The 16266-nt window shown below is 42.6% G+C and overlaps 1 protein-coding gene across 7 annotated transcripts in view; it reads left to right on the forward strand.

Moving 5' to 3' along the window:
* LOC124060234 (cAMP-specific 3',5'-cyclic phosphodiesterase 4D-like) overlaps positions 1 to 16266 on the forward strand; it is an 87018-nt gene that overhangs the window by 51971 nt on the left and 18781 nt on the right. Inside the window, exon 1 of one of the 7 annotated variants that reach the window (XM_046390927.1) lies at positions 2193 to 3888. The exons of the other annotated variants lie outside the window; for them this stretch is intronic. Within the exon in view, the coding sequence (XP_046246883.1) occupies positions 3680 to 3888 (209 nt within the window). The 5' untranslated portion in view covers positions 2193 to 3679. Of the gene's footprint in view, positions 1 to 2192; positions 3889 to 16266 lie in introns of those variants that run through there. 7 annotated transcript variants of the gene reach the window in all.

The raw sequence follows: 16266 nt of genomic DNA on the forward strand, positions 1-16266 counted from the left end.
GTAAGAAAGAAAGTACAGTAAGAAAGTCTGAAAGAGAGCATGATCAGTCCTCGAGAAGAACATATAAACTTGTTTAACTATTGTGAACTTGCCATTTTCAGAAAGATCTCTTAGCCCCTTTGACGCACAGAGCCTGAAGCCCTGCTGCCTTGTTGGAAGCTCCAATAAAAAGCTTGTGCATAAAGCTGTCTGTAAAGGCGTATAATGCAGGAGTCTAAAGAAACACTAACTCTGGGTTGAAAGTCGTGACTATGTCTATTAAATGAATTAATGAAAAATGGGATTTTCCTGCCTGTTTCTAAACAAGTCAATAAAAGTAACAAATGATTAATAATCATTAACACTGGATGTTAGTATAAACTTGATGCAGAGGCAAACCAGCATTTACATTTGCACTTTCTCACACTCATGCACACAGATTCATGACACTCCCCCCTCACAGCTTATTCTCATTACCAGCAGTAATGTTGTCATAGGAGCCAGCAGCCAGCTGGACCGCAGAAGTAATTTGGCTGGTGGATTCGGTTACACAGCGGCCTCACAAACACCTCATTCTCAGCGAACCTCCACCCCTGCATCTGACATCCAACATGTTTCACAAGAGCATTGCACAAGGAGGGAGGAGAGCATTTGTAGGAGGGGTTTTAGGTTAGCTTAACTAAAACAAAAACGCAACTGAAACAACAAAACATGGGAAATACCTCAATGACGGTAAACGGCGACAGCATGACAAACTTCATACTTATTCCTGCCATGGGTCTCAGTGTTAAACCCCGACACAAAGGAAAAGTCATGGACGAAAACAGGACAAGGGTGTGACGGGCATATATGTGTCTGTGGTTTTTGGACGCAAGCAATCTATTATATGATCATTCTTTGTCTGTCTGTGTTCTCTCCTGTGGAGGTTTAGCTGTTGTCTCTTTGCATAAGCCTTGGATCCAGGAAAATGTACAAGAAGTAGTATACAGTGGAAGGATTTACTTGTGTTATCAAGGCAGTAACTGCTGTGGGGGCTCTTTCACGGCAAAGTGGTCCCATGTAAGGATGAACTCCAGAATCTTTGTGAATCAATGCAATTGGGAAATAGATAGTCAGTAAGGAACCATGAGCTGATGTACTCAGCCACAGTCACCACACCTAGGCACAAGTGGCCTGGAGGCTTTGCTCCAACTAGTTTTATACACTCACCATTTCTGGCAAAGCTTATGTCAGAGTGCTGGTAAGGAGATTCTGCAGGGGTCATGATGGTTCTGTCCTGTTGTGAAGTGGGGGGCCGCTAGAGAACAGCTTTGCTGTTGTGCCCATCAGGGTTTGTGGTGCAGCAGGAATATGAGGAAACTTTAGACATAACTGACAACATGCACATGAGCAGTTAGCAGCTGACTCTAAAGTAATAAGTAATTCATATAGCACCCTCAAGTATGCAGTCAAAAAAACTGCAGATTGCCCCCACCCCCACTCACCCACCCAAAAGGAGTTCAGGTGCCTCGGTGTCTTGAACGAGGGTAATGCGATGGATTGATTTAACTGTGCTCAGTTGTTCATGTGAAAAAAGACAGAAGTAGTTCCCGGAGCTTGAGAGAAAAGTTCGGTTCCTGGCTCATTCTTCACTTCTGCAGAATTGCCCATCACAACATGACGTGAGTGTGAATGTTGGATCATTGATTTCGGAAAGTTACACAAATGGTCGGACAAAGTCACCCTCCCGGTCTGACGTCAGAAAAGTGCAGGGGGAGGCAGAAGTATTTCTGATGGAGTTGGTTACTGGCCCCTTAATTCCATTTGGGTTAGACAGGGATCTTCTCTTGTCACCACAAAATGCAGAGGAATCTCTGCCTGGTGGCCTTGCATTGCTTTCATATTTTTTAACTGAGCTGTTGGTATAACCCCAGGTCTGGAGTGCAGCCTCTCCCTGTGTGAAAATTAAATAATGTGAGCCCACAGCTGGTACCACATATCGCCCTGCTGGTATAAAACCCAGCCAGCAGCAGGTTGCAGTTGCAAGTCTATTAAGTAATGTATATTTAACATATAAATTAATTAATTAATTTCACGCTGAATACACCAATAATAAATGCAGTACTTTTACTTTAAACAGTATTTTTACACCGTGGTATTGCTGGTTTTTTCTTCAGTAAATGATCTGAGTACTTCTTCCAGTGTCAGTGTCACCATGTCACAGCTTTTGGTTTGACCAGATCCTTTTTTAAAATATCTGACGTTTAAAAGCCCCCCACGTTCCACCTCCTTTCCCATGTGCCGGCCAACACGTCCGACTCAACTGTCTGCCCCGTGTCTCAACAGACAAATATTTGCCTGCGATGTCGACAGCGGCAAGCCGGTCACAGTCGGTCCAGTAAGTCCATCACTCCCTGTGAGACTGGTGAGACTGACTGGTGCTCCCCTGCTGGAGCTTGAGCTCAGAGTTGTGCTGTGGAACTGTACAATTACACCTGCTGCTAATGTACTGAAAATGTGCTGTATATGGTCAACACCAAGACAACATGAATGAGAACACAGAACAGACAACAATAGTAATGAATGAATGAGTTTTCATTAGTGTGCACAGCAATCAGTAACATGTTAAAGTCTGAAACTCTTTATTTTTTAATCAGATGCATAATACATTCAAATTAGTAAATTTCACTGGACTGATTTAGTTTATCTCTGAATCTCAAAGAAACATTGTAGAGCCTGGTGAGAAATTAATTTGTTGTTTGTTAAGTGTGTGTGCGTGTGTGTGTAGGCGTGTATTCCTGTAGTCGTGGGGACAATAATCTGTTTACACAGTCACATTGTGAGGGCCTGCCTTACTTATGGGCAAGTCCCCACAACGTAAATCATTCAATATTAGGGTGAAGACTTGCTTTAAGGTTAGGTTGAGGTTAGGGTTAGATCAAGGTAAGGGTTAGAATTAGGAAAGTAATGTTTATTTCTATGGTTAGATGGTGGTTAAGCCTCCAGGAAATTAATGTGCGTCTATGTAAAGTGTGTGTGCGCGCGTGTGTGTTTGTTAAGCCTGTAAACCGTTAAAATATCTCCAGACGGCACTGTGCCTCGGAGAGTTTCCCTCCCCCCGCACACACACGCCACACATTAACCACATGCTGGCTTATGCATTACTGCCTATACATACATGTGTGTGTACTGTACACACACGCACACACACACAAACAGCACAGACCCACTGCAGATATGCTCACACGTGATGGAACTACTACGACCACAGACCCCCGCCCACTGTCTTTCCCACACACACACACACACACACACACACACACACACACACAGAGTTCATGTCTTTTTTAAAGCCTCCATGTGCTGGAAAAGACAGACAGAGCCATACAGAGAAAGAGGGAGGGAAGAAGGGAGGAGTGTGTCTTCAGAGAAGAGAGAGGACTCAGCTCTAAACTCCTCAATGTGGATTTGAAACCAGCAGCTTTAGCTCTCCGCCTTCAGCTCGCCAAACCGCATGGAACAGGAGTGTCGCTGAGGAAACGACTCTTTAAAAGCCACTCCGCTTTGATCCCTCTTCTTTTCTTCAGGCTCTACTTGTTTTGGACTGCAGGCATGATGGTGAAACACACCACAGAGGGCTTTCTTCTGTCTGTCTGCGCGTCAGTGGAAACCTGGTGTGGTGTGAAGGGAGAGGAGAGAGTGCACAAGAGCCGGGGAGTAGATGAGTGCCTGGGGGAGGAGGAAGAGGAAGATTAGTGGAGAACAAAGCAGAAAGGAGACAAAAACAGTCACAAACATGAGTTTACCGAATAGCTGTGTGTATCTGGCTCCCTCGGTTCAAGATCGCTACTTCACAGTGAGGAATGGGAATATCTGTGGGTCGCCGTGTGCTGTCAACCATCCCATCGACATCGTGCAGAAACGCAGGCGGTAGGCCAGATGTGGTTTTAATCCAGATGATGTAGTCGCACAACTCTAACCACATTGCTGTCTCAAGTTTCACACTTTTTCTGCTGACAAATTTTTTATAACTTAGGATAAAATCACTACAACTTTACTGTAATGTTAATGTTACAAGAACCACTTTTATTGTGTGGGATCCAGAGTGTTTTTTAAACTGACAGTCTTTACCTCCTATGGTAATACGGAGCATTTACTACTTTTAATGTCTTTTGTACTAAAACTAAAATGTTTACATTTTTGCAATATGTTTTATATTGATTTAGTTTTTGTCATATTTTAAGGTGTTTGTAATAATGAAACCACATCATCCACCACCTCCACACTATCTGTAGCACTTAACAGTCAGTGGGTTGTATTTAGGATTATAATATTTTTTTCAGTGTTACTGCAGGGGTTTGTATTGAGTCAGGGCAACTCAGCACTTACACTGGTCTTTGCTAAATTATCAGCTTAATCATTCATTCATTATTTAAAAGAAATATCAGATTTCTACAATATCATTACTCTTTTAATATCCTTGCAGTGACTGTCATTCCCGCTGGGGCTGTTTTTCTGGAATTTCAGTCTCTAAAACATTGCTGTAATACTGAGATTTACAGTCTCTCATTGTTGCCCAGCGTGTTGCCCAGTTTATAGTGACCTTGCATTTGTATCTCCTAATGATATTCCTATCATTCATACTTGACCCACAGTACAGTGAGTCTGTACTACTCAGGGTTTAAAGTGACCTCAGTGTGCTTTGTATTTGATATTTTCATGAAATCTCTTAAAATATCACCATAATATCCTTGCTGTTATCCTTTGTGAAGGTGTGGGGACCTATTTCATATTTTTTCCTTATGGTGTTAATATTGCATCAGATAATTTTGTCACAAGCATGCAGCACCGATTAACACGTCTAAACCTAAGTGAATTAGCTGACCCTCATCCAGATAGACCTACTGTCATGAAGATTGAACTTTTGTCATCTTTTCCTTTACTGCCAAAAATACTCACAATCAGGCACAAGAAGCATAGTGTTCAGAGTCTGCAACTTACAGGTAATAGAGGAAAAATCAGAATAAAATTTCTGCTTTTTATTTCTAGTCATGCTTAGACTGAAACAACAAATGTCAAGAGTTTCATTGTTCACTTTAACTTTATTGGTGTGACGATGAGTCAGATAGACGGATATCTACAGGAGGATCTGAATGTGAATCTTCTCAGTCTGAGTGTGTGTGTGTGTGTGTGTGCGTGCGTGTGTGTTTGTGTTTGTGTGTGCATGCGCATCTGAAAACCTCAACATCTTTATCTGCAGTATATGTGCTTTTTTCTCACGCACTCTCAAACACATTTCACACATCACATTCATGCACGCAGAAACAAAGAAACCTGAACTTGCTTTTCATCCATTTTTAAGGTAATACTGTTTAAAAAATATACGAAGGGAATTCACATAATTCTCAGTCATCTGGTTTTCTAAAGATGGACTGTAGCCAGTGTTAAATTGCAATGACAATCTCACAGACAAACTAATATAGTTTAAACACCCTCATGCATTACTACACACACACACACACACGTTATTCTCACCAGATGAGTATACCTGAAAGTGTCTGCTGCCTTAAGACTCACAGAAGGAAATGTGACTAATTTTGCAGCCGGCCTTTCGGAGAGTCATGACGACATCAGCCTTGTCGTGCAGGGAGGGGGATCAGAGAGTCTTTAAAATGTCAACGCACCAATAAAAAATACTTCAAAGGGAGATTGCTAATGAGCGTCAAGTCGGCCATATTTATAGGCCTGATGGATCAACCACATGTGTGTAATAACACAGTAAAAGAAGCAGGGGAGAAAAGCAGAGTGCACACTGTAATTGTCCAGAGTTTCCATTAATTCCTGGACGGAAACATACTGTTGTCATCGTCATCCTTTTACCTAGTAAAATTAGAGTCTTTACCGATAGTTATGGCAAACAGAGTTACGTGTCCATCAGTGCATACATTTAGCTTCTGCTTTTCATTTCATATGTAACAGTTAAGCAGAACAAATGAATCAGTAATAAAGAATATCTTTGCCTGCAGGCTACAGTAACACTTTATGGCCATTTTGCATTTTTCTGTTATTTTTACATTCAAGCCATGAGGCTTGATATTTAATGTACGCCCAACGTTTGAGCCAGATGTCAGTTTGTTTTCACGTAGTCTCCACGTACACATCTGACTTTACTGTCTGCATATAGCCTGTCACTCCCAACACTTCACGTAATGAGATCTGACCTTTGGTGGTGTCACAGCAGGTTGGCCAGCAGTCCGGTCCTCAGCCCATGTCAACACACTGCGACGTGACGTGCAGCTCACTCTACTTGAGGTCAAAGGTCACTGCACGCTGCCAGTATGTTGCGACATAATGTAAACAAAGAGTCACGTTAGTTCTGGCAGAGCACCGAAGTCGTGCTCACAGTCAGTGAGTCAGCTGTGACAGGATCCTCTTGCATCACAGCATGTTAGGCTTTACTCACCTGCACTGACGGTGTTGATGGATTTCTCCCTCCACACACTCCAGCTGCGTCCGTTTTAGTTTATTAATTCCGTATTCATCACATGTGTCTCTTGCCTTTTGTATCCACACAAAGTTGGGGGCTCAAAACATCATAAACAAATTATAAACATCAGCCTACAATATATTTTTCACATTGAAGAATTCTGTAGCCTAATACGATTTCAGACACCCTAAAAGTGGACCATAACGAATCTTAAACCTAACTTTAACTCAGTGCCTCTAGTGGCTCGCATCGTCATTAAAGTCTATGCTCGTGTGTGTCGTGCAAGGCAACAGAGATGCTGTGACTTAATGTTAGCACACTTCACTTTGACACCCCCTTTGTTTTCACCCAGGGATGCACAACGGCAGCTGAACAATGCTGAAATGTTCACGCTCAGTTCTAGATGCTGTATAGCAGGAACACATCCATCTTGCCCTTTGGCATATCGATGGTGTCTTTGGTTCTGCTTCAGCGTTATGTGGGTCTGTGTTTGAGGGGAAATGATGGTTTCCTGTTGTTGTGTTTGTGTTTCGTTGGTGACCACAGACTACAAAAGTTGTTCTGTGTTCTTGCCTCATGGGTTGGTGTAATGGATTTGACTTGATCAAGATACTGTAAGGACTGTAAGACTTCTGTTAAGTGAAGCATGGGCTTGGGCTGTATTATACGCCCTGGAGATAAAGTTGATCCCCACCGTTTGTCACATATGTTTAATTTACACCCTGGTGATATCTATCTGTCGGCTTTGGTTAAGGCAGTTCTTGCTCTTCACATTGAATTCACTGATTCAGTAGGGTGACCAGTCTCAACAGCACCACATATTTTGTCCAAAAGAGAAATGTTTACTGGCATGAAGGGCTTTAAGAATTTCACAAAAAGAAATGAAATGTGAGATAACATACAATCAAGTTGTTATTTATACTGCAAATGTTGTGAGAGTTTTTCCTCTTTGATTGAGGGATGTGGCTAGAAAAAAATTAGACCAAATTATTGTCATCTTTGATTTAAAATAAATCATTGGATTACAACCACAGGAGAATAAGCCAGTATAATTAAGACATTAAGCCAGACAGTCACTTTGTTTAGAGCAGATCACAGTCAGTGAATTGGTCCATTCAGTGTCTGAAGGGAACTTTTTCACTCACCTGAACGATATTTACCTGTCAAAATCATAATTAAGTAGTTTGAAAAGAAAGACTTAATCTCATGATCCGCTTATTAACTTTTGGCTGAGCTTTAAGTCAAATCTCACAGTCCTCTTCAGAGGATGGCGTTTGCTCACTTGTCATCATAGCCTGTCTCTCTTCAAAGATAGCCGACACTTTGCGTGTGATGTCGTGATGACATCATATAACCTTCCAGTTGTCTCCTCTATTAAATACATACAGCACACAACAGTACATTTTACGGGAATTGTGACAGAGAATATTTGACCCCCTGTGAGGACTGAGGGGAAATATTGACGTGACAGTGGCTGTCCACTGGACTGGATCCCAAATCATTACCAATTCATGGCTGACGCCTCAAGCCGCTGAACCACAGGACGGTTCTGCTCCGAGTCTCTGGAGTCACTCTTCTGTGTTTCCACAACAAACACGCCTCTGCACAAATCCCACTGCGTCCACAACCTCGGCCAGCTGTTTTCCAGCTTGTATCTTTTTAACGTGTTTCATAGCATCCTTTGTGCTCTAGTCTCTTATTTGGTGGAAAACCAGAACTGCAGCATGCAGACCGTTGGGCCGGGGATAATTGCAGGCCTCAGAGCTGGTCGATTGGCATTGCAGTGACAGCCATGAAACCACAACTGACGTCAGCAAACAAGTGTGACTGTGTTTGTGTGACTATATGTGCGTGTACTTATCACTGCTAGAATAGTGGACAGAGTGTTATCCTGACATCTCTGTGACTCCAGGAATGATGATCAGCTCAGGGACTGATGGACACTTCACAAAGAGGCCCTGTTCCCGTTCGCTGCAGGATTAGACAATAGTGTGATTGATGGACTGACGAAATAAGGCATCCACATGCAGCCTGATTTTGCGTGGTTTGTCGCAGGTGAATTTGATCACCTGCGTAAACCTCAGGGCTCTGCCTACACAGCGGGATGTCAGGTAGGGAAAGGCTGTAGGTTGGAGGAGACTTTCAACAACTTTATTATGCTGGAGAAAAGACCTCAGAGGTATGACAAGATGGTTTGTCTGTGTGTGAGTTCATCAAAGGAGCTGTCTTCGGTTTATGCAGAGACAGGAAAGATGATGTCCAAAAAGAGAAAATATAAAATACGAGCTCAGAAAGTGAGTCATTAATCAGCGTCATGTCAAAGCTCCTTCTCTTGCATTTTGCTCAGTTAGATGAAATTTGAAAAACAAACAGGTAGTGTCAGGTTTATCAATAAAATGAGTACCTAGGACATCTGATATCGTCTATGTTGTCTATTTATACAACTTATGTCAGTTCAGATATGCATGCATATGTGTGTCTCATTACATGCCACTCACTGGTATCGTTTTTTGTGCTAAGTAACATGAGGCAGGGTGCTGCTGTTAGCTGTCCACAGTGACTGAATTTAACTGAGACAGTCACAATTTTTATTTCGTTTTGTAAGGATGCTGAGAATTAAACTTTCATATGGATCAGTGATGTCATACCTTCGGTATTTGGTCTCGAAAAATATACATGCAAAATAGATTTTACCATTTGCTGTAATTTTTATCCTCCGATTTTTATTCCATCCATCCATCCATTTTCTATACCGCTTATCCGTCAGGGTTGTGGGGGAGCTGGAGCCTATCCCAGCTGACTACGGGCGAGAGGCGGGGTTCACCCTGGACTGGTCACCAGTCAATCGCAGGGCCAACTCACAAAGACAAACAACACATTCACACCTAGGGGCAATTTAGAATAGCCAATTAACCTAACGTGCAACATGCACGTTAGGTTAATTGGCTACTCTTTGGTATTGTGGAAGGAAACCGGAGAACCCGGAGAAAACCCACGCAGGCACAGGGAGAACATGCAAACTCCACATAGAAGGGCCCAGACCGGGATTCAAACCTGGAACCCTCTTGCTATGAGGCAACAGTGCTAACCACTGCACCACCGTGCCGCCCTCTGATTTTTATTCTTTTGGCTAATTATCTAAAGCCCTTTCATATTATAAGTGGTAATGATAATAATAAATAAGAACAAAGATTCTGAGTAGTTTGCATAAAGTAAGGACCTAAAAACAGTCAAGACAGACAAAGGCAGCAAAAGACATAGAGAAGACGTTCTCCCCCGTTGTCTCCATCTTGTCATGTCCCGCTGATCAGCGATGTGATTGGCTGCTCCTGGTTTGCCCTTGGCTAATTAGAGGAGGAAGTGACACGCTCCTGCCTTACGGCCGGACTCAATCACTGTATACCGAAAGGCGCCAATTAGTGCCATATGAACATGATTAAAGGAGAACTCAGCATGGCCTGTTTCTGGGCAGAGACAGACTGTGTGTGTGTGTGTTTGTGTGTGTGTTCGTGTCCCAAACCAGCCTGTCCAGTTGCGCACCAGTGTGATGTAAGGTTGTTCGATTTTCAGATCGATTCTGGAGCCAAACCTAGATCTCTACTGCTGAGGGTATAATCACACACTGCCTGCCTGTGTGTGTGTGTGTGTGTGTGTGTGTGTGTGTGTGTGTGTGTGTGTGTGTGTGTGTGTGTGTTGTGTGGTTCTGGCTGGTTCTGGCCCAATACGTTTCCCTCCTAACCAGTTTCTAATGATGTTAATGCTCATCAGCCACTGTATGGATTTTCCCCGGCTGGACAGACAGAGCTAATCACTGCACATAGACTCCACGATCAATACCCGTCCGGAGGAGTGAATCAACCTTTGAGGCGCCCTGCACTCCAAAAATTTAACCTATTCAGCACTGCACGAGTGACACTGATATTTAAAGTGCCAGTCTGCAAAAAAATAAAAAAAGAAGGAAAGGCCACTTTTGCGCTTGTTAGCTTGTTGTATAGACAGACCATTCTTTAAAGGCAGCACTACAGTTCAAACACCCAAAACAAGCAAACACTTGCCCTGTGTAAGTACCTTTGGCCAAACAATGAATCACTGTCAGCTCCAGCCAACCTGCGAAGGGAAAGGAGTGTTTTCTAACAATGATTCCTGGATAAAATTAGAGTTGGATTGCTGCTGGTGTGATAGAGAGTCTTAGTCCTCATCTTCATGAGTCATTTGTGTATTGTACATTATGTCAAGGTATTATGGTTGATCTGATGAGACGACAGTATAGAACCCTGACAAAAAGCTGCAGAGATTCACTGTTTGCACAAATACTGTAGTCTGAATGAAGTAAGGCCCCGTAGCGTTTAGCCTCCCACTCTCATCCTTCCTTTCTCTCTTTTGACAGCATTCAAAACAGAGGTCTGATGTTTTCAAAGGCAAGAGTTCTTCCTGTGCCTGTAGGTCAAAGGTCACACTGAAAAATAATAAACACAACAGCTGGCTTGACTCGGCACAATCTTTCCCTCCCCTTGGCTATATTTAGAGAGACATGAGCTGCTCTGAGATCAGATGTTGATGTTGGACCCAGAGCGTTTGCTCTGTTTGGACAGCGATCCACAGTGGCCAGTCAGGTGGATGGAAAGAGCAACTGGCTCTTCATGGAGGTGTGGCACCCAGTTTCAGAACCAGTATGTTTTTGTATACAGTAGAAATAGTTTTCTAAAAAGAGTTTTCTTCTCTCTGCAGTAGGACGAGGTCTCAGCCATTTTAACCAGCTCTTACAGCAGTATATGCATGACAATGTAAAATACTCAATAACAGAATTCGAAAGCATTTCATGTCCTGTACAGGACTGGATGAATCAGCAGATTTTGTCCCTTTTCTTCGGATCTTTCATTTACAGGGACATTTGTGGTTGCAGAGTTGTTTTCCAAATATTTACTCACAGTCTCACAGTTTCTCTGAATATTATTTACTCTATTATTATGTGTAGCGTTTCATTATCCAAGCTGATCTAACCTTTGCTAAACTCATACGATGTATCTCCGCAGATTGAGTCATTTGTGGGTATTTTTGTCCAACCGGTCAGATGGCATTAGAGCACCGTGAACTTGCAGGCTGCCTTTTCCAAAAGTGCTCTTGGGCAACACACTTTTTTCCCCAATGTTGTAGTGTTGTTACTACTGTGAGGTGTGAAATGATGTCTGTCGAAATTCTAATTATGATAATCATAGCATTTTCAACAATGTAGAAACATACCTTGTGAAAAAATTTTTGTTTGTTTGTCCTTACGTGTTTGAGTTTTTTCAGCGGTACTTTTATGCATTCACTACAAATATAAGAGAGATGACTAGAGATGAGGGAGTGAGCAAGAGAAACATAGTCGTTTATTGCCATTAATTGTCGGCATCTTCACCTTTAAGCAATAGAGGCATCGTGACCTGTTTGAATTCCTGTCTGATGTCAGGAAGACATACACATCTCTGGGCCTGCATAAATAACTTTTCTGGTTGTTCCTCTCCTGCCCTGCCGCCAACATCTCCTCTCAGCGTGCTGTCATGAGTCTATAATCGCACACACACAAGCGGAGTACAAGCACTGCACACGCACACATACACACACACACAGTGACAGTGAAAGGAAAGAGCTGTTTGGCAGGGGGCTGGATGAGGGGGAAGCGGGTTGTTTTTCTGCTGCTTTCAGATCAAATGTACAATAGGCTTGAGGTGTAAAGCAAACAAACCCTCTTTATTTCCTGAACTCTCCCACACACACACACACACACACACACATTGCCTTTCTAAAAAGTTGATCTGACGATATACGTGTTATTTTAAACAATGTAAAGTGGAAAAATAGTGTATTTTAGCCATTTTCACTTGCTGTAGCTGCCTCACTTATTTGCACACACACACACGCACACACACACACACACACACACACACACACACACACAGCATTCCCTGGTATGTTTTCCTCCTCTCCTCCTCACCTCTCGCCTCCTTCCTGGTGTGATGTGTTAAGCCCCTCGGCCAATTCCCACGCTGTGAGAGGAGAAAACAGGAGGGAGCATCTGTGTATATGTGTGTGGGTTGACCTTTGGCCCTCAGCCTGTGTCATCTCCCATCAAATAACATCTGGCTGTGACAGTTGTTTTCTGTATCATTCTTACATACATAACAGAAAGTTCCTTAAACCCCTCGGCCCTGGTTCCCATGAATACGTCATAAACTGGAACTGGTCGTACTTGGCATTTTCCATCCTAAGGTTAGAGCAGTTACAGAGGCTAACCCCAAGAAAAGGCTTTATGAGGGTGATATAACATGAAAAATGTGGATGCCTCAACTAAATGAAGATTGCACTTCTCAACTGAGAAGCTCGAAATAGGGGATGTTTTGCACAAAAATACTTTGCGATTGAGTCAGTCCGTCGATTGACGAATCAATTGTTCGACTCCGAGTTGTTTCAGCTCTAAACTGTAATCCCAATGCAATCTCACCACCCCGTTCTCAGAAGAGACCAGTGCAGCACATAACCCGAGTGATGACAAAATGGAAACTTTGTTGACTGAACCTCATCACCATGTTGAAGCAGAGGAACCCTTTAATCCTGCAGTTTAAAAGTGAAAGCTAAACTTCTTGGGAGGAAAAGCAGAGGTTAGGATGTGGGTCCTGAATGATGTTTGTGTGTGTGCGAGTGTGAGAAAAGTTTAGTAAAACAGAGTTAAAGAGAGAAAAGGGAGCTGTCGTTTGCGTCAGAGAAATGGAGAACAATGCTGGAGGCAGGAGACAGACCAAGGTCAACTTGTTATGCTTGCTGCAACTGAACAAGACGCCAGCCTGCTCGCCTGTCCGTCTGTCTGTTTAAAGGGAGGACGCCTGTTTTACCAGCTGCAAAAGTAGTGGTATAACAAATACTACCTGCTTTAGAGGTGGTCCCGGCAGGCCTTGATGTTCTCATGCACCGTGAGCAGTTTTAAATTGATATAATATTTAATTCAGTACATTGAACACATTTTTTCCTGGATAGCTTTTCACCATTATTTCTTGCCTTAATCCTTGTACCACTGCTGGTAGTAGTAATAATAGAAAGAAAAGTTAAGTCATAAAAGTTTTAGTGTTGCAGCTGTGAAAGACTGATCTATCATGATGGTCTAAATGTTACACAGGAAGTTTCCACACTAACAAGGTAAAACACTAACAAATACATACATATACATAATACAGAGTTTTCTACAAGAAAAAAAAATGCAGCTTTCCTCTGGAGATATTAATATTGGCCTTAAAAGCCCGGACTGTTTGGGTTACTGATACTCTATAACAGCTGCACAAAATTTAAACTTTCCAGCGTCTGTCCTATCGTGCTGTTTTCTTAATCCTTTACATTTTTTTTTTTACAGCCTACATTCTTTTTCCTTCCTGCAGCAGAAGCTTAATATGCCCTCAAGGAGCCATATCGTCCGCCGTCGTCCATTGTCTGGCCAGTACCGCTCTATTGTACTAGTGATGGGAGGAAAGAAAATCACAATTGCAGTACAATTGCAGAAAAAAATTAGTGGAATGTATTTTCCAACGTTTTGTTACATAGTCACTGCATTGTCTGGTTTACAGTCAGCCATGCTCAATATACAGATCAGGTCATGTTCTAAAAAAGACAAAAAAAAGACTACATCTGAGCTGATCCTTGTTCTTGGAAAATTATAAGATCTTAGAGAAAGGTAGAAAATGGATTTTATTAGGTCATGTGTTTAATGTACAGAAACTGGCTGTGGTTTAAGTGCATTATCTTACCACATACATTTGATTCTTTTAGCTAAAATAAAAACAGGACAGGACACATACATTAGTGACAGATGTTGCAGTACTACATTTTCCTCAATAGTGGGAGCTGTGTCCCTATCAGGAGTTTTGCTTCTGTTATTTCTGAATGGGGATGAAAGCCATTGACCAGCAGCGAGCGCTGATGAATTGCAGCTGCTGAAAAGCGCAATATTGATTATGACTGTGTAGAATTTAAAATGCTAGGAATCTGTGAAAATCTACTGCCAGAAGCTGCTTTTCTAACCGTTTCTACTCATCATATTCTGTGTTTAGTTATCTGCTGTGCAGTCATGTTCATATGAATTCATTGCTGCGGCCAGGAAAAATCCAATATATTGAGCTAATGTCTGACTAAACATCAGTATCTTCCAGTCATCCACCACAAATATGATGGAGTAACTCTAGTGTGAACAAAACTCTGAATTTGAAAACCTCAGCCCTGTACACTGTCAACGTGCCCTTGAGCAACATGCCTCAAACCCCCCACCGCCCCCCCACCTGCCCAGTCAGAGACTTAGCGGAATAAAAGATAAAAAATTAAATATGGAGCACACACATGGACGGGAAATAGTGTATTTCTAATTCATGTATAAGCACCTAAGAGTCAAGTACCAAAAACTTTAGAGAAAAGAAGAAAAAAATCCTTCATACGAGGAGGGGAGAAATCATCTCCACCCTGTCTGGGGGTATCTACGTCAGCTCCATCCCAAGTCTCCCCGTTCCCCTCTTTCCTGGCAGGCTGATCTATTTATAGCTTCTGACGTCACTGGTATCCTCTGATGGAGCTTCGTCACGGCCGACTACTCTTAGCCAGGGGGAGGGTGGGGTGTAGAATGGGGTTTGGTGAGGTTAAGTGGTGGTGGTGGGGTGGGGGGTATTATCATTGAGGTAAGCCCTGCTGCAGCCCTGCCTCTCGCTGCCACGTCACACCAATCAGTTTTGAGATGCTGAACCACATCACTGTGCTGGATACAGCCTCCCTGAACACCCCTACCTCTCTCTGTCTGCCTGTCTGTCTGTCTGTCTGTCTCTCTGCTTCTGTGAAGTAGGCCTTTCATTCAACATCGATTGCATAATCGCCATCTTTCATTTATCAGGCACTGCTATTGCTGGAGCGCTGGAGGCACGCTGAGCTAAAAATAGACACAGAAGCAACCTGCCATTGCTCTGTTAGTGCTCTGTTTGCTATTGTTATGACCGGGGAAGGAGGGCAGGGGGTGGAGTATAACAGGTCACTGTGAATCTAATTGATAAAAAGTGGCTACATAATGGTGCTTCAAAATCCCATTCAAACTATGGAACATTCATTTAGTCTAATGAAGTATCAGACTTTTGTGGTAGAATGGGCTCAGAGAAGAAATGAGGAGTTTACAACCAAAAAGGTCACTGGTTTCATGTCTCAGTGTGGTCTGGGGAGTGAACAGCAGAATTGATCAGTCGGGTCAGTGTGTCCTTGAGCAAGGCACAGCCCCACTGGGGGAATGTGGACCACAGTGACACTGAGAAAAAATGCATGGAGAAGGCAGAGAAGAATAATTTCCATGTTGACAAGCTTTGACCCTCTGGTGCTGTAAAAAAAATCCTTTCTGGGTGCTCTAACAAAACTCAAAGTCAAGTTCTCCCCTGTGACTCTTTGTTCATCCTTATGTATTTTACCTCTTTGCTCTTTTGTGGTAGCACAGTGTATAGCAAAAAAAAATAAAATAAAACCTAAAGCGAGTAAATGTTTCCAGTACTGAACCCTGTAATTGAGACCCTGCAGACTGACCTCATCTTGACTGGAAGGGTTTCAAAAGGATTCAATCAAGGCCAAGTCGAGCTGTGAAACTGTTGGACTTAAGGCAGCTGACAAAAAAAGGACATTTTTCAAATACAGTAAATGTCATTTTGATCATCACAATGAAATCCGATTTTGAAAATTATTCTTGTAGACATTACGTACAAGTTCTTTGTTCAGTAATATGGGTGCCTTTCAATGTGGTGGCTGTGATGGGGTGATAGAGGGAGTGGTTGGGGGGT

The sequence above is a fragment of the Scatophagus argus genome, chromosome 6 (assembly GCF_020382885.2).
Source record: "Scatophagus argus isolate fScaArg1 chromosome 6, fScaArg1.pri, whole genome shotgun sequence".
Classification (NCBI taxonomy): Eukaryota; Metazoa; Chordata; class Actinopteri; family Scatophagidae; genus Scatophagus; species Scatophagus argus.